Source organism: Puma concolor, chromosome A2 (assembly GCF_028749965.1).
Source record: "Puma concolor isolate L17-30 chromosome A2, mPumCon1.1.hap2, whole genome shotgun sequence".
NCBI lineage: Eukaryota > Metazoa > Chordata > Mammalia > Carnivora > Felidae > Puma > Puma concolor.
In genome coordinates, this window is record NC_141668.1 from 82,126,046 (window position 1) to 82,146,186 (window position 20,141).

A 20,141-nucleotide genomic window follows, 5' to 3' on the forward strand; every position below is an offset into this window, starting at 1 on the left:
TGATTAGAATGTTTGGTTTGGAGGAAGAGGAGAATTCACCAGGGAAGAGAGGAATAGATTAAGAAAAGAAGAGGAGGAGTAAGAGGACCAAATGTAGTAAGGAAGGGGAAAGCAACATTTGAAGGATTGAAGAGTAGAAAATGCATAGTGAGAAAAGGTTTTGACCGCAGACAAGATTTGCTAAATTTAAAATAGTAGAAGAAGTAGAACTCCTTTTAATTTTTTGAAAGAGTTTAACTAGAGACCTATTTTATTTTGAGATAGGAAAGAATGTTTTTCCAAGTTGATTGTATCCTAAATGTCTTAAAGACAAGTTACATTTGACTGACATTGTTTTTCTTTGATATTCCTTTTTAGTTTAATAAATGTGTACTTTTTTTTCCATGTGTAGTTTATTTTTTGTCTGTTTCTGAAGCTATGTCAGACTGTTACTCACCTACAAAGTCCTCCATGCTGTAATACCAGATATTGAAAGAGAGACTAGGATCGAAGGCTCTTTCAACAATGTGCATGATAACTTGTTTGAATGATTTCCCACTAGAGTCCACATTGATAAAATGATAATTTTCTTGACATATTTTAGAGAGGGAAACACGTGCTTGATAGAGCCTTCTGTCATGCCCAAACACCAAGCTAAGAGAATATCTGTACATTTAAAATACTGTTTGCTTTATTGCCATTTTTGTGCTTCTAACGTGACTTTTGCCTAATTATAGCTTTCTGAGAACAAGAGACATAATATTACTCATTTTGTTTTCTACGTCATATCTTACATGTATTTGTGAGCAAATACAGTAGCTAGATTTAATTACCTGAAATTCTTTAAGTTATGCAAGTGTTTCTGTGAACAATTACTCTAATTGGGAAGGTAATATTAGACCAACTTCTCCTCCATTGCTCTAGTTTTAAAGCAAAAGAATGTGTGTTTTTTTTTTTTATTCTAATTCTGTAGCTGGATTTTAATGAGATCTCCAAATTTAGTATGTGATTGAGGCTTCCCTTCACTGTCTTAATGATAATAATATAATGCATTTACTAACATTTTGCTAAGTTGTTTCAATGCATTTTTCAAGTTGAAAATATTTGTTTTTATATGAACTATTTATGATGGAAAAGGTGAATAGAATCCAATTTGAAATAAACCCAGTGTGAAAATTAGTCATCTGAGATCCGAGACTTACCAAAAAGTCACAAAAATTGCAAGTGACTGGACTGAATTCTTCGACATGTAGGTTTGTGTGCACACACAAACTATATATATTATAACTGTGTGTGCACACACAAACACGCTTACAACACTGCATTTCCAGGAATCTGCAATTCCAGGAATTCATCATTGGGATAGTAATTGTTTGATTTGTAACATACCAATTCCTACCATGTCACATTATTTATTCTGCTCACTGATACTCATGAGACGCAAACAGAAATATACAAACATATCTATGTATATGAACAGGTAGAAATTGATGAAGAAAAACCAGCTTTGTAACAATTATAGGAAAGTAATGTATTATTTTATGTATCTTATAAAGCTCTGGTACTGAGTGAGTCCAACTTTTAAAAGTTATTTCCCTACTCTTATTCCACTGGCACACTGGACTTGAAATATGAATAGGTAATGAATTGTACTTTTAACATTACTGACAGAGTCTGTATAATTTGCCTGAGAAGGATAGTGGAGTGTAGCCCTGAGTGTGCATGGTCTGAGAGCAAATGTTAAAAGAAGGTTACAAGCATAGAACACATGATAATGGTGATTATGCACAGGTATAAAGATTAGGACTAAATAACATGGATAAAGCTAGTTTCAGGGTTCTGACCTCTTCCCTGATATCTCAGGTTTGGTACTGATCTATGTGCACGTATTTCATTGCTGACTTGATAACACGATATGTCATGGGAGTAAAGGTAGCTTATTGTGAGAATTTAAATACCTGCAATGTCCTAAATGCTTTCAGTAAGATAAACTCAGCTTCTTAGTATATTACATCTTAAAATCAGTGAAGCTACTGCATACTTTTATATGTCTGTATGAGTCACAACCGCATCAACCCAGGTATTTACAAAAATTATTTTTTTAAATGAGGTTCTAATCATTGCTAATATACATTCTGCATAATCTAGGCAGTCTCTCTCTCTTTTTGTTTTTTCTTTCTTCTCTCTTTCCCTTCTTGCACAAATACTCATTGAATGTCAACTGTGTTTTAACCTTTAGGATCACAGCACCAAACAAAACATGCCAGGTCCTGGGAACTCATATTCCTTTGGGGTGGGGAGAGAAACAGACAATAAACAAATGAATATTAGAAACAGAAAGAAAGACTGAGAGATCACAGGTGTTTAATAATGTTAGGAAGAAAAATAACACATGAAAATTAAGAACTAAAAGGGTTTCAAGTGCTTTAAATAGGGTAGTCAACAAAGATCTTTCTGATAATGCAATATTTGAACAAAGACCTGAGTAAAAGTAGGAATCCAGTCATTCATTATAATATATGAGGTGAGAAAGTACACAGAGAGGAAGATCTGAGGCAGGAATGAGAGTACTTGTTTGAAAACCAGGAAGGGGCTACTATGGGGATGGTATGGCGGGCTAGGAGTAAGTTAGGTCAGGAGAGTAGGTAGAAGAAAAGGCTTGTGAGGTAGCAGGGACCAGATCATAAATAGTATCTGGTCACGGGAAAGATTTTATATTTTATTGTGAATAATTTGGAAAGATGGATGAGGGGTTAGAGAGGGAAGTGACCTGCCATAGGATCACTCTGACTAGTGTGGAGAAACAGAACACAATTGGTGGTGGTAAGGTAGAAACAGGGAGACTGTTAGCAATTCATCGCTGGTCATGGTGATCTGGGAGAGGCCGGTCGTGGAGGATGTGGTAAGAAAAGGTGATGGATGTGCTGATAGAATGTGGGCTGGAGAGAAAGAGATGACTCAAGGGTGGCTCCAGAATACCGAGGTGACTTGAGTACCCGGTAAATAATGTTGTTATTTACTGACATGGATAAGAACATGAGAGGATTTGCTGTTTTGTTGTTGTTGAATCTGGATCTCATTTCTCCCCTCCCATCCAGTCTTTGCTGGAAACTAGAACAGACCATTTGGTACTTTGACTTAAAACTATCTTATGCTTGGAAGGAAGAATGATAGTGATGATGGCAATAAGCAATATTTGAAAGCATTTCCAGTTTGCAAAATATTTTAATATCCTGTAATGCATTTGCACTATGTGGTCACACTGAGGATTTCTGCACCTACTCCTAACTTTCCAAAAAAAGAGAAAAATAAAGAATTGTTTTGAGGTATAAGGTGATTTGTAACTTACTTTAAAATACATAAAGAACAGTTCACATATTCTGAAAACTGTGAACTAAGGAAAGATTAGTTCTTGAAATATATCAAATGCAAGTGAGGAGAAAGTGAAAGTGGACTGTAATGAATGATATTATCTATCTAACTGTGAATTAATATATGTGCTGTAATTTGTCTCTCAGATCCAAGGTTCATTAGTGCCCACCTCATCCCAGAAAGTGACAACCCTGAAGATGACAAAGTATATTTTTTCTTCCGTGAAAATGCGATTGATGGAGAACACACCGGAAAAGCCACTCATGCTAGAATAGGTCAGATATGCAAGGTGAGGTAAAGAAAAAAAAAAACAATAGAGGAGGATATTATTGTCCAATCATGGTTTTCTTTTCCTTCTTTGCCTATATGCAAGTATAATGAAAACTATGGCTAAAAATCTTGACTGATCATTATAAATATTTAAATGGTAAAGAATGATTTGAAAACATACTTGTTTATTGGTAGCTCTTCGTAGGTAAACATGCGGGTAGAAATTGTGACACATTATTTCACGTTTACATTAAATGATCTTCCTTTGAAATTTTAAAGAAATACATTTTTTTTTAAATATTTATCTTTGAGAGAGAGAGAGAGAGAGAGAGAGACAGAGCTCAAGTGGGGGAGGGGCAGAAAGATAGAAGAAGACACAGAATCCCAAACAGGCTCCAGGCTTTGAGCTGTCAGCACATAGCCTGACACAGGGCTTGAACTCGTGAACCAAGAGATCATGACTGGAGCAGAAGTCAGATGCTTAACTGACTGAGCCACCCAGTTGCCCCAAGAAATACAATTTTTTCATGTTACCTGGGAGAACACATTTTTTTTTGTATTTTCACACAACAGTTTCCTAAAATATGTAAGAGTAAATGGATATTTATTGTTGGGATAGCTAAATTATTGATATAAAAGAGAAAATCATTAAAGCTTGATTTTATAAATTGATTATAACATCCTATGTACATATATATGAACACATACATACAGTTTTGAGCATCTGAACTTTGAGGTAATTCATTTACAGTGTAACACAAAACTGGATATGATATTGCATTATAATGTCAGATACATAGATTAAAAATTACCCAATAAATGTGGATTAATTAGTATCAGTGTAAAGATATGATAACAGTACCATTCTTTCCCACTACACTGTATATAGTGCAGTGTATATGCAGTATGAATCAAGCTAACTGCTATTATGTATTCAAGCACCTTTCATCTCAAGAAAAATCACAAAACTTGATCCAGTAATTATCTTCAATGGAATTGTCTTTTTCAAAGAAGATATGAAATTTTTGAAAATCTCTCCTGGGGGGATTGGTTAGCATCTTTTCTACCTCAATCATGATGTAATTATTTATCGCTAGTATATTAAGTTACTGGAAAATTAAAGGTTTTAACAATCTGGAAACATACAAAAATATGTGAAATATGTGAGAATCTGTTCTCCAAAAAATATAAATCATATTTAAAAGCACTACTTACAGGGTTAGAAAAATCTTTATAGCATGTAGAATTATATCAACAAAATATAAATCATTGTTATGTGTTTGAAGGAACACGGATGTTCCTTCAAACACATACACCTAAATATTATTTTAAAAGAGCCTAAATTACCAGCAAATACATACGATCATAACAGAACTTATTGCTTAAGTTAAAATTTAGTTTCATTTTCAGTGAAGAGGTACGTTTTCAAAATGTTTTCTCTAGAATGATTTTCTTTATTAAGGCTGGTGCAAATATTTTTTTCAATATACTGTTTGTAAAATTGAAATTGTTTCAACTGTTTAAGCTTATAAAATATTTGATGCTGGTTTGCTTTTCTCTAGGATCTACTTTCAGTATGTGTTATAAGCTGTGCATTTATTCTTCCTTCAATAAATATTCGTTAAGTGCCTATTATGTGCCAGTGTGTTCTTTGTATGTTGTAAGTCATTCTGTGAATAAAGTTTGAGTGAATAGATTTGACCAACAATAAAAAAAAAGCATAGTTACTTGTATCTGTGGTATAATTACTTGCATTTTGAAAAATGAGGAAATTGTTTCTCTGTTTCAAGAGAAATATTTGAAATTATCATTCACATGCACATTTCCTAAAATCAATGTTCTCTCCTTTCAGAATGACTTCGGGGGTCACAGAAGTCTGGTGAATAAGTGGACAACATTCCTGAAAGCTCGACTCATTTGCTCAGTGCCAGGTCCAAATGGCATTGACACTCATTTTGATGAATTGCGTAAGTAACTCATGATACTGGATAGAGAATATTTGTTCAGAATTTGTCATAACCACCAAAATGCAACTTTTCCTAATTTTGTTTTCAAACAGAGGATGTATTCCTTATGAATTCTAAAGATCCTAAAAATCCAATTGTCTATGGAGTGTTTACAACTTCCAGGTAAACAACTTTTTACTATCTTACTATCAAAGAAACTTCATGTCCTTTAGGTGCTTTTCAGGAATCCATAATTTGGAAAATACATTTTTGAAAGAACATTGGCTTGGCTTAACCTTTGAGCTGTTGTAGATTCTTGGGTGGCTGATGTTATGACGTAAATAGTTAAAAAAAATAAATTTTAGCAGAAATGTCATCACTGTAAATTGAATGATGAAAAATGTATCATAGCCTCAGTATAGCTCTGACTGAAAATTTAAATGAAATGTAGAATATTCTGAAAGGCTGAAATCTGAGCTTTGATCAGACTTTGTAGTGCTATAAACTACAGTGGCAACACTCTTTCCTTTCTCTTTTCCTTCTTCCTCCTTCATTCTCTCCCTCCCCTCTTTGTCTCCTCCTTCCTCTTCTCCTCACTCTCCATTCCCCATCTTCCCAAGACACTTGCTGTCAATCAAGCAGCAATTATCTCTTGACTATCTCATTCGGTATAAAATTTATATTACCTGGAGTTGTTAAAATTAAACAGACATTAATCCATTTCTTCTGACTTCCTCATTACTTAGGGCAGTGGTTCTCAGACATCCATCTGAGCATCCATGTGAACCACCATGCCCCGCCTCCAGAGTTTCCGAATCAGTAAGATTAGGATGGAGACTACTTTTTCTTCTATTATGAAAATACCATTATTAAATTCTGTAAATATTTACTGAGACTTACTATGTGTTAGGTACCATGAAATATGCAACTGATGTTACAGAAAAGCAACTGGGCCTCTTTTTTCCCTCACGAAGCTTGCATTCTACCAGACATTGTCTATGTGGAGCAGGTTCCAGTAATAGACTCTTATAAACACATGTTTTTCATTTGATATGTTGTATATGTAATTTTCTATGGTGAAAGATTGGTTAAAAGATAAGCATTCCATATTTTAAGTGTGCATGACTGTTTTATATCTTTGTATAAATACATCTCTCAAGCCGTATTTATATAAGTACAATAAAATGGAAAATTGTGGCAGCTCATGGCAAACTTCCAGTTTATTTCAAGTACCTGATTTTTGTCAAGCAAAATGATGGGGATAATTGCTATAATATTCCACTTTGAGTAGGATGTAACAGCTACTAACTTAAAACAATTTTCTGAGTTAGGAAGAGATTATTTTAAATGCCTTCACACAAATCACACTCAGTTACTTGCTCTAATGCTTTTGGTCATTTGGGAGTTAAAAATAATATAATGTGACCTATCATTTGACATTAACTATTCATTTTCTGCACCAGTTTCAGCTCCTAAAATGACTTCTTAAACATTTTTGCTTGCTTAAAAGTTCTCTGGTTTCAGTATTCATGATGGAGGCTTAACATAGTACCAAAGTTTATGTTTTTATTTCTATTGATATCAAAATTAAATATTGCTTTTTAGAAGATCATGTAGATGTTTTCCCACTAAAGTTTATGTATATTAATGTGTGTACTTCATATCATATGTTGTGTATATGTGATATAAATATATATACTATGAGTATTAATGATGGTTTCAGCTATGCTTCTATTTTGAGCAATCATAATATGTTCTCTTGTGTATTGCCAAAATATATACACATGACTAAAAAATATCACAAGCACTATTTGAGGTTGAATTTATGTTCAAGTTTTGATAATTGACATCTAATAACATTAATAACCTGGAACAACTTAAGAACAGTTGTCTTTCCACTGTATGAAGATGAAAATCTTTTTTTTTTTTTTCTGTCTCTCTTTTTTAGTAACATCTTCAAGGGGTCAGCTGTGTGCATGTATAGCATGAGTGATGTGAGAAGGGTGTTCCTTGGTCCATACGCTCACAGGGATGGTCCCAACTATCAGTGGGTGCCTTACCAAGGAAGAGTCCCCTACCCACGACCAGGAACTGTAAGTGGTCTAGGTTTTTAAAATACCAGATGAATAAATTTCTCCTGAAGGTTTATAAAAAGCTGCTACAAGCAGGTGTTAACTATAGATAATGTAAAACAAAGGTACCTTGACTATAAACAAAACAAAGCAGGGATTTTCTATGATATCGTGGAATTCTGCATTTAAAAGCATGTTCTTTAGAGACATTAGTGGTTAAGCTCAGTGCTTACCAGTTATTAATAACCATAATTTTTGAGAAATAGAAACTAAATGGGTAGACTTATTTGTTTTCTTTTCCAAAAGTGGCTTTCATAGAGAATTGAAACAATTAGGATTCATCTGAACTTGTTCTCCCTAGCTAGAATGAAGGCTTCAAGGATTGCCCATTAAATAGGAGGACGAAAAGTTTTAAATCAGTACTATTTTCCCATGGGAATGGGACACACCCCTCAAGTAGGTAAGGGAGATATGCAGGAAAATCTCATAGAACAGGGCCTAGATATTTTAACAGACACTGTCTACTCTCGCTGACCGCTCCTTTTTCCCTCCAGCAACCCTGGGGCACATTCAGGCTTGAAAAAAAATTGGAGAGAACTCAAAATAAAACCAGCTTTGAATCTGCAATTTAAAGTAGGGTGAAAAAAAAATATGGTAGGAAGTGAGTGAAGTTAGCAGTGATGGCAGAGGTTGTACAATACCTGCACCCAAGTGCAACTGCTCTAATCCTAAGTATCTTTAAGGAAATAATTTCCCGGGATGCAAAAACTTGTGTTTGAAGTTTAGCCATTGCTGTAATTTTACTTCAGTTTGGTTTATTCTGTTAAATTCAAGTAAGTTATGTTTTATACATTTTATTCAATATGGGGATTATAATCTTATTTTTCTCTGTTTATGAAGCTCTTTATGGGAAAATTGAAAATTTTGCATTTTATAAATATTCTAGCTGGTGGTTCTTGTGGATACAAAACCTGTGTAGGCTTCCAGAAGAATGAACCAATAAGACGAAATATTGATTATATGAAGTAAAATGGGTTTTACGAAAAAGCGCAAGATATTTACTCCATCTCTTAATGGCAGACTGCTTCTACTTTGTTGGTGATGAGTTTTCTAACCCTATGGCTCGTTAAGGCCAGTGTATTCTAAGTAGGACCTGCCTCTAGGTTTCACTTCGACAGCTTTGGTGCAGTTCCTTCAGCATGCTAGATGGTGTACTGCCATTTGGAGATACAGAGGTTTTGATCTGAATTTGTACCAGTATATTTGCAATTAAGGATAGCCATTGGAAATTATTGTGTGCCAGACCCTGTTCTAAGAAATTTATATTTATATATATTGTATTCAGTAGCACAGCTATTGCTCCCATTTCACAGATGAGGACTTTGAGGCAAAGAGAGGAAGCAGGACTCAGTTGAGGCAGTTTGGTTCTAGAGCTGGTGTTCTCACTCATTATTCAGAATTGTTAAAACATGGCATAAAAAGTCAGCAGTATGCACCAACTGTTAAAGACAGAAGCAGAAAGCATTGCCTAATCTAGGAATCAGGGAGTGGCCAGCAGAAGGGCAAAACACCTAACTCCATGACTAAAATTCATTTGAATGAGTTCATTAATTCTATCAAGTGGCAGCTGAGAATAGCCATTTTGTCAACACTACTGGAGAAAAACATACTAAGTGAAACATATTACGTTAAATAAGTAGCTTTATAATTTACTTAAAAAGTAATCCTTTAAATCCTTTGTTGTATTGGTGTATAATTGTGTGTGTCTGTATATACACACACACATATATATACATGCATATATATTCCAAGATAGATGCTCTTCCCGTTTCATAGCAAGTTTATTTATTTCATTTCTCATGAATTATTTATGATCTGTATCAAGGTAATGGCAAAGACCATTGATTTCTCCTAAGCCTCTTATAAGATCAAGAACTTCTATTAATTATAGTTCAGCTCCCAAGCTCTTACATTAAATGACAAAAATTACTTAGGCATAAGACAAAAAGCAAGAGGCTGGAGATGTTTTACTTTGAATGCTTTTATCACATAATTAAATGCAGTGAAAAGAGACACAGTGGAATCTGAATTTTCTCATTTTTGTTTTATTGCCTTATATGGAGTGTTTATAATTCAGAGGCGATATTATGCCAGTGTACCACAGTGCTTCATTTCTGACTCTGTAGCCATCATCTGTTCAACTTGTCCACTTGAATTGGTCAGTTTCATTGCCATGCAGATCGTTTTTAAGTTTATTTATTTTGTGAGAGATTGAGCATGAACATGGGAGGCACAGAGAAAGGACAAGAGGGAGGAACCCAAGCAGGCTCCACACTGTCAGCACAGAGCCCAGTGTGGGGCTCGAACTCAAGAAACATGCAAGCATGATTGGAGCCGAAACCAGAGTTGGACACTTAACCGTCTGAGCCACCCAGGCACCCCCAGATTATCAAACGCTTTGAATAACACCTTTCCTTACCCTTATAATTACTTTTTAGTGAGAGAGTACTGTTGGTACTTTTTGTGTTGCTTTTTCAGGGTTATGTTAGAGGGGTGACTGGGTGGGTCAGTCGGTTAAGCGTCAAACACTTGATTTCAGCTCAGGTCATGATCTCACGACTCATGGGTTTGAGTCCCGCCTTGGGCTCTGTGCTGACAGTGTGAAGCCTGTTTGGGATTCTCTCTCTCCCTTTCTCTCTTCTGCTCCCCAACGCACGCATGTGCTCCTCCTCTCTCTTTCTCAAAATAAATAAACTTACAGAAGAAAAGAATAGTTTATGTTGTCTCTTAGCTTAACAAGAGCCTTTGCATTTTAGCATGATGCCCTGGGGGGAAAATTTATCCAAGAAAATTTTTCTGAGATTCTCTAATCTGATTATTAATTGGATTTAGTTGTAACATATTTCATTTCTTATTCCAAATACTTTATCCTATCAGTAGAATATATTAGTTGCCACTAATAGAGCATCAGACTCCCATACACTGAATTCATTAGATGCATTTGTAGTTTTAGGTAAAAAATGGTGACACAACTAAATCCCATTGAGACTTAAATTACGTTTAGGAAAAAAATACTCTATATTACATCTATTAATTTAAGTAATATTATTTTTTAGTTTATCAGTTACTTAATTTTAAAGAAATAATGACAGGTTAGATTTAGTTTATGACCATTGAGGTTACAAATTATTATATAATTTGTAATTATATTCATTATATTTTAATCAAAAGCTATTCTTCTCTTTATCTTAATAGTGTCCCAGTAAAACATTTGGTGGATTTGACTCTACAAAAGACCTTCCTGATGATGTTATAACATTTGCAAGAAGTCACCCAGCTATGTACAATCCAGTGTTTCCTATTAATAACCGCCCAATAATGATCAAAACAGATGTCAATTATCAGTTTACACAAATTGTGGTAGATCGAGTGGATGCAGAAGATGGCCAGTATGATGTTATGTTTATTGGAACAGGTAAATGTTTTTAATTTTAGCCCTGAATTTCCTTGTAGACCGTTAACTTACTGAGTAAACTAAGAACTGAGGGAAGTTTTTAGAGTCGCTGTCAAGATTGAGTTAATCTCTAATAAATGACTAAAAAACCTGAACATCCACCATGACAATGCGTTATTAAAAAGTAATAATTTGAGGTATATTAATTTAAACAAAATCTCCTTTTCAATCAAAAGTTGATGAATGCAATCAAGTAAGGCTAATGATTAGGTAAACAATGTCTAGATGTGAATCATAACTCTTTTCTGTCCATTGACTTTTTAGAACAAAGATGTATTTTCAAACCATGCCTAAAACTCCCAAGACATGCGATAATGTTTCTGGGCTATATTGATGCAAAATTACCTAACTTTAAAATTATCATGGGGCGCCTGGGTGGCTCAGTCCGTTAAGCGTCTGATTTCGGCTCAGGTCATGATCTCACGGTCCGTGAGTTCGAGCCCTGCGTCGGGCTCTGTGCTGACAGTTCAGAGCCTGGAGCCTGCTTCGGATTTTGTGTGTCTCTCTCTCTCTGACCCTCCCCCATTCATGCTCTCTCTCTGTCTCAAAAATAAAAATTTAAAAAAAAGTATCATAGGGTGGAAATCTTGTACAAAATAAATTTTGGCAATAAAATTTGTTTAGTGTTTTTCCCATACAATGGGAGAAAACAAAACAAAATAAAAATTTCATCAGTTGAAGAACAAAATGGACCATAAGAATCATCAGATAAATTTTAGGTTCATTTCTACAGAAATTTAACAATACATTTTTACTAACTCCATGATTAGAAACAAACTTTTTGCATATATATTTTCAGAATGAATCCCATTGTATTATGACATATTTTCCCCCTACTCTCTTTATTAATACTATTTTGAAGCACCAGTTACAAACCTGAAACTTGCTATTTAGGGTCAGATTCCAAGGCAATAAATTCCTAGTCTCCATTAGCATTGTTAACTGACATAAATCAGTGGGAAGCAGAGTGACTGCTCCACTGAAACCTTGTATAATAGCATGTATATTCCCTTGGTGAGAAACAGAAAAAAAAAATTAATTAACTACAGGGGAATGGCAACTGTGTGGTAAGTGCCTTAAAGACTTAAAGTCTTACAATGAAATTGTGAAATACTTGTATTTTCAGGTGTAACAGTGTCAGGTTCTGAGCAATAGAGTGCAGTCTACTTTTATGAGTGAGAACATTTACCAAATTGTAGAATCCCAAAGAGACTCCAAGTTTGATAAAAGTCAGTGAATTCCAAGTATCAACTTCTGGTTATATAAATCTTTAGAAACTGTAAGTTGATAGGATTTGTCTTCAGTAAATATTAGTTTACCATTTAATGTCAAAGTATAATTAGATCTATCTACAGAGTAATTAAGTTTATTCAATAATGTCACACTTACCTTTTTTTTCACCTCTGACCTAAACATGTTGAGAAGTCCCTCACTCACTGTCAATGAAGCAAAAGCTTGCTTCCGGCTATTTGACCAAAGAAATCCAATCATGAGTTTTTAATTCCTTTTGGACACAGGCTATCTTTAAAGGGACCAATTTCATGAGAATGTTGAATGTCTGAAGATGTGGATGGCTATTGGTCAGTACAGACCAGGGTCATCTGTCAACAAAGTAAATTGATTATAGTAATTTTATCTTTTAACTGGGTTGCACATCACAGTGTATTGATCCTAGTTGAGTAATCTGATTCAATTTGTGTGAAATTGTTTGAAATACTACTCAGTAAAACTAGATCTGGAACACAGATAAAGTTATGTTTGGATACTGGAAACCCATCAGAGGCACTGAGTATATTAACCTAATTTACCTTTAATCTTTGGTGTTATGAGTAGTCTAAAGTCCTATAAACATAAAAGTAACCTCTTAACAGAGGGCACCTTTTTCACTTTACAAGGGATACACTAGCAATTTTTCTTTCTTTCTTCTTCTTTTTTTTTTCCTCACTAGCAACTTTTCTTATCTCACATAGCACATCATATTGATGCCCCGAAAATGGCTATCAATGGTTATTCACTGAATACAGTAAATGATTTTTCTGGTGTGGCTTATTCTTTACTGGTATGATTCTTCTTTTCAAATAATGAGTCAGTTGAACTTGATTAAAATGAGCCAGTTGAAGCTAAAAACAATTGATCAGCTGATCAGAACTGGAATGTTGAAGAGTCCATACTGGAAAAATAATATCTTCTAAACACAATTTAGGGTAAAAGCGACAGCTCTTTTCCTTGAAACAACTTATCTTTTCACAATGAAAATTAGAATAAACAATCCTTTAAATCTCTATACAATGTATTCAGTTTAATAGTTTTTATGATATATGCTCTGGAATTTAAATTTCTTTAATACTCTAAAATTGATTATTCAAGACATTAATCAGACCAGTTTGTTAACCAAAGTTGATTAGTCAGTATTGAGCAACTACCAGAACAAGTAATCCAAGGTGTTTATTTTGTGAAATCAAGTTATTGTCATTCATCACTTAATGGTCATTGAGCTGTCTTTAGGGGCCTATAAGTACTACAGGCTTCCAGGTGCCTGGGGGATGAGCAGCAGGTTCTGAGGCTTCACTACTTCTGTTGCTGGACAACATTCCTTGCATTTTGCATCTGTATTAAATCTTCACAGGTAGTCCCAGATTTCACAACAAAAGTGGAAAAACTTGCTATATCAACTGGCATTATTTTTTTTTAGTTTTTTTTTTTCCTGAGACACCTGACAATAGAGATTAAAAATTAAAAAATATATAGTTCAACCTAGTGATTAGTATGTGTGTATGTGTGTGTGTGTATATATATATACGTGTGTGTATATATATATGTGTATATATACACATATATACATTTAATTTTGCAAGTTCAGGATAAAAGCATCTTCAAAGCTTCATATATTTCTGAAAATTCAGCTATTTTCATTGCACAGCTATGTTCACACTTTATCTAGTTGCATGTAATGCATTTGAATATATATTTTACCAGTGCTGTAACAAAAAAAAAAAAAACAAAAAAAAAACAAAAGGAAGACTGAGGTCAAAATGTACTTTCTGTTCAAATACTATTTCCATTCATGAACATTAACCTTTGTTCAGATCTATTTAAACTGTGTTCTCCTCCTCCACTTTCTTTCAAAGATGTTGGGACCGTTCTTAAAGTAGTTTCAATTCCTAAGGAGACTTGGCATGATTTAGAAGAAGTTCTGCTGGAAGAAATGACAGTTTTTCGGGTGAGTGCTGCTTAATTTCAAGTGTCAACAGGTTCACTTGTATGTCTTTCCCCCAGGACAGCTGCGCACTGAACTTGGTATGGACAAGTAGTCTAGCATACCCTTCTAATTAGCTTGTCAATTAGAAAGCCAGACACTAGTCAAAATAAACCTTGAAACTTTCAATGCTAGTTAAATCTAAAAATGTAAAGAAATATATTCTTGGCTCATATTTTGTTTTCTCAATAATAAAATATGTGATTTACATTTTACACTATTTATGTAGGTTACCTCACTGAATAAACTCATGTTGCTCCCTGCCCCCCACCCCCCAATCTCCTCTTTCATGCTTTAGGATATAACTGGAATGATAGGTAACTTCCATGAGTGTATTAAGAGAAAAATACACTCAGAATGATAGGGGAATGAAGACATTGCAGTCATTTTTTTTTGGCTTATTCATGAATTGTTTTATCATATTTTCTTAAATAATTTGTTAGCAAAAAAAGTTTGAGGTGTTTAGATCACCGGTGACAAATTTGTTACGGGTTCCTAGTCTATGCACTTAAGGAATGTATAGATACTTGTTCCTTTGTCCAGGATCATGGACGGCCCGGGTAAATTTATATAGGACTGGGGGTAGAGGCAGCAGAATATGGGTTGAAGTGAGAACAGAGAACTGAAGTAATATAACATACACCACAATGCCTGTTGTTTCTTTTAGATAGCGTGCTAATAGGGGAGAGTGTAAATCTAAGCACACCTTGATATGAATTATTTATGAATTTTGACAGGGAAATAGATGCCTATAAGAAGTGTTATTTCAATTTTTTATAAAAGAATAATGTAAACATTGAGACATTTATAATGGCAAAATAAAGTGGAATTAGATAACAAAAAATGAGAAAACATTGGATCTAGTCTCACAACTTAAAATTATCTTATTTAGTCTCCAGGTGTTCCAGATACTCTAAATTTGTCACTTGTCTTAAATATTTTCATTGTGAGCAAAGACTTCATAAGACTTTTTGTAGCCCCATATTTCTAGACCATTTTGTTTAACTTGGTAGGGTTCTTGCTCACTATTCAGTAACATTTTGAAGAGAAAGTAGAATATGGCAAGTTCTTAATATATATTCACATAATTAAAATTATGATTAGCACTGAAACAAATCACTGGTGAATCAAGACGTAGGTATCCTATAATAACAACAAAACAGTGTTCTGGTGGAAGGACTTTAGGCTCTTCAGTCACATCTACATAGCATTTTCTGGAAACACGTGTACGGGCTCTTTGAGCTTCCCCATCAGTGAAATGGCTGATTTAATACCTACTTCACAAGGAAGCTAGGAATCTGATTTTGGCTCAGGTCATGATGTCATGGTTTGTAAGTTTGAGACCTGCATAGGGTGAGCTCGAGCCTCGCTTCATCTGCACATGAGCCCCGCTTTGGGTGAGGTCATGCCCTCTTTCAGGTGAGCTCATGCCCGCTTTGGGTGAGCCCACTTCTCTCTCTCTCTCTCTGTCCCTTGTGGGATTTGGGATTCTCTCTCTCTCTGTCTCTGCCCCCCCCCCCCCGCCCCACCCCTCACTCACTTGTGCCCTCTCTCTTTGTCAAAAAACAAAATAAAACAAGGAAACTAGAAGAATTACAGACCCTTACATAAAGCATCCAGGGTAGTGCCAGGTACCATGCTCAAAATTTTATTAATACATGTTTATTGTTTTAGAGTATTATTCATGCTTATTGTTTTACATTGAAAGTAGGCCACATTTCCAGTAGACTTTTCTATTAATTTTTGGGTTAAGTCTTGAAGATAATAAAAATCATCACAGTCCTATTCTGACTTTTAAAATCATATATTTTGGCCTTATTTTATGTCTATTATAGAGTAATAACTAATCACTCTTGTTCACTAATCACAAACTTGTTCCTGTTTCAGTTTCAGTATTTATACATTGATACACTAGCCTATGAATTAAAAAATACATTTATCCAAATGGACTGTATTAACAACATAGAGTCCATCTATGTTTACCAAATTACAAGCACTAAGAGGTGAATAAACAGTGTGCTGTCTTGTGTTCAATAGCACACAATTGTTGTGTCTCTGGAGCCTAAAATATGTTTTCAACCAGCATCTATTAAATGAATGAAGGAATCAGTATTTTTTTTTTATTAAAATCCAAGTTCGTTAACATATAGTGTAATAATGGTTTCAAGAGTAGAATTGAATGACTCATCACTTACATATAACACCCAGTGCTCACCCCAACAAGTACCCTCCTTAATGCCCATCACCCATTTAGCCCATCTCCCCCCAACACCCCACCAGCAACCCTGAGTTTGTTCTCTCTATTTAAGAGTCTCTTAACGGTTTGCCTCCCTTGCTGTTTTTATCTTATTTTTCCTTCCCTTCCCCTATGTTCCTCTGTCTTGTTGCTTAAATTCCACATGTAAATGAAATCATATGATACTTATCTTTCTCTGACTGACTTATTGTGCTTAGCATAATACCCTCTAGTTCCATCCATGTTGTTGCAAATGGCAAAATTTCATTCTTTTTGATCACTGAGTAATACTCCATTAATCAGTATTGGTGAGAAAATGAACTATGAGAAATTAAAGATTTGTGGTATTCCTCAGGGAGCCCATACTTAAAGTGAGGTGCCAGAATATGTGGAAAACAGACCGGAAATAGCAGCAAGTTATCCCATTGATTATATCCCATAGAATTCTCTAGCGGAAAGAAAAAAATTTTACCAACTCTCTATATTTAGAAATTTATATCACAAATGAAGTTATAGGAGATACTGAAATACTATGTTAGCTTAAAAATATCTTTATTAATTCCAGAAACTCTTACTTTTGTATTTGCCATGGTTCCTTTGTGAGTTTCCCTTTAGTTGTTGTATATTTTATTACCTGTGCCTCTAGGATTTTAAGTCTGCATTTCACATCTCAGCTATGTTCTTTAGTACATTACTAAAATTCTAGTTTAAAAAGGTGTTAATGTAAGCTAATCTGTTAAATGATGTAACAAAATCTTAAAAGGTTGAAAGCCAACAATCTTAAAGTCACAAATATTTAATATCTATTAGATTTTAATATCTTGCAGTTTCCAGGGAAATATGTAACTGAATTAAACCTATGATAACTACTGAGTGACACTTTGTGGTTTTTAAGATATCATCAGAAAGGTTACTAATCATTCTGTAACAGATATAAGTAGGTAATATTATGCTGGTATGGAAGTGATTTTTTTGTGAGTTTACGATTTTGTAAAAAGATTGCAACCTGGGACACATCTCCTTCCATAGATAAATGTCCCAGTTCTCTCCCATATTCTATGCTATGCATTATTGTCATTATTATTTCTTTGGCACTCAAGTAGACAAAACATATTTGGGCAGAGTTTAGAGAAATGTTTACTTTTAACATTCTACTCTATCAGGCAGAGTTCATACATATATTATGGTCTAGCAATTGGAATATTTCACTGTCAAACTTTGTTTAATTTTGTAGTGGGAGGAAAAAAAACACAACACATTAAAGCAATTGCTATATACAGTGAAACAAGCAGAGATATGTTACAGTTTCTATATTTCTATTTAAGCCTTACATGTTATTCCATTTAATATAAAATAAAATTAAAAAGTGTTAAGCTGAGCATAACAGTATTTTGACAAAGTAAATAGACGAGTAACAAATTTAGACTGATGTTAGTATCTGATACTCTTGGATTTTAATGTCAACCAACAAGTTAATTTTACCAAAATATCATCTCTAGGAGGCCATATTCATTATGTGTCCTTGCTACGCTGAATAACCAAACTTCATATAAAAGCCTGAATTAAAGCCAGTACTGTATCCTTTGCCATCTTGAAATTGGTTTTAGGAAAACACCCTGGCTAATCACAGAACATTTCAGTGGTTTCAGTTATATCCAAGATACTTTTTTTTTTTTTATTCTGCGTGAAATAAAATCCCAATCAGAGTATAGAAAGAAAAATATCCCTCAGTAATAAAAATTTCCATTTTGGAATAAAATTTTAATAGGTAATACGAGGTGAAATAAAATTGGCATTGGTATAAGACTCGAGAAATGATTTTAAATTGCCGTTACATATTCAAAATGGTATAGAAGTACTGAGATGCAAACTTCATTCCAAATAGTACTTGGAATCATAAATGTGTATTTGACCATACTTACTATGTGATTCTGAACAACTTGATTAAAGTCAAGCAAGCCTTGGGGCGCCTGGGTGGCGCAGTCGGTTAAGCATCCGACTTCAGCCAGGTCACGATCTCGCGGTCCGTGAGTTCGAGCCCCGCGTCAGGCTCTGGGCTGATGGCTCAGAGCCTGGAGCCTGTTTCCGATTCTGTGTCTCCCTCTCTCTCTGCCCCTCCCCCGTTCATGTTCTGCCTCTCTCTGTCCCAAAAATAAATAAACGTTAAAAAAGTTTAAAAAAAAATAAAGTCAAGCAAGCCTGAATCTCAAATTTTTAAAGTTTTTAAAAAATTAATTTTACTAGTAAATTAATATTACTAGTAAGGTATTAACAATAGCTATTGTTAACTAATTCTACAAATGAAAATCTCTTTAAAATTCTTGAAAGGGGCGCCTGGGTGGCTCAGTCGGTTAAGCGTCCGACTTCCGCTCAGGTCATGATCTCACAGTCCGTGAGTTCGAGCCCCGTGTCGGGCTCTGTGCTGACATCTCAGAGCCTGGAGCCTGTTTCAAACTTTGTCTCCCTCTCTCTCTGCCCCTCCCCCGTTCATGCTCTGTCTCTCCCTGTCTCAAAAATAAATAAAATGTTAAAAAAATTAAAAAAAAAATAAAATAAAATTCTTGAAAAAGCCCACGTCTATAACTTATTTAAAAATATTCAAAAGTTGTAGGGGCGCCTGGGTGGCGCAGTCGGTTAAGCGTCCGACTTCGGCCAGGTCACGATCTCGCGGTCCGTGAGTTCGAGCCCCGCGTCAGGCTCTGGGCTGATGGCTCGGAGCCTGGAGCCTGTTTCCGATTCTGTGTCTCCCTCTCTCTCTGCCCCTCCCCCGTTCATGCTCTGTCTCTCTCTGTCCCAAAAATAAATAAACGTTGAAAAAAAAATTAAAAAAAAAAAAAAAAAATATTCAAAAGTTGTAAACCTAGACATTTGCTGATTTTCAGTTTACTCAGTATGGGATCTTCTTTCCTGCAAGGAAGGTTTTACTTTTTGACAGAGGAGTGTTACATCAAGAGGCAGTGCATTTAGCACCACGGGTTTTATTTATAGTCCTATTGACTGCAAAGGATTGCAAGGTAGTTACATTGATAACGCATGCATTTTAAACTCAATTTATGCAATGTTCCATGAACAGCTGAGCTAACAAATGAAAGAGTTTAATTTTCATTCAAATGTAAAACATAATTGATGCTTTCCAAAACCTAGTCTATTAACTCATTCTGAAGGAGCGTCCGCATGCTTTAGCATCCAGGGAGTTATGTCAGATTCTCCTGGGATCAGCAGGTTGAAAAGCTCTGCAAGTGAGAAAGTTTAATAAGGACTGGATTAAAATATCTGCAAAATAAAAAATAAAATAAAATAAAATAAAATAGAGTAAATTAGAGTCATAGAAAATCTTGAAAAGATGCTAAGTTTTTAATTTCATTTTTACTTGAACACTAATTAACTTTGCAGTTGAAACCAGTTTCATGAAAAAATGCTTATGAAGCTACATCTGTTTTAAATGGAAGTCATATTCACCACCAGCTCTTTCTCAGAAAAAGAAATATAGCTTATT

At 34.7% G+C, this 20,141-nt stretch overlaps 1 protein-coding gene across 3 annotated transcripts in view; it reads left to right on the forward strand.

Moving 5' to 3' along the window:
• Positions 1-20,141, forward strand: part of SEMA3A (semaphorin 3A) — a 468,284-nt gene that overhangs the window by 416,492 nt on the left and 31,651 nt on the right. For all 3 annotated transcript variants that reach the window (XM_086696802.1, XM_086696801.1, XM_086696803.1), the window contains 6 exons: positions 3,498-3,640; positions 5,474-5,588; positions 5,681-5,750; positions 7,516-7,660; positions 10,895-11,114; positions 14,282-14,373. In XM_086696802.1, the coding sequence (XP_086552928.1) occupies positions 3,498-3,640; positions 5,474-5,588; positions 5,681-5,750; positions 7,516-7,660; positions 10,895-11,114; positions 14,282-14,373 (785 nt within the window). The remainder of the gene's footprint in view (positions 1-3,497; positions 3,641-5,473; positions 5,589-5,680; positions 5,751-7,515; positions 7,661-10,894; positions 11,115-14,281; positions 14,374-20,141) is intronic.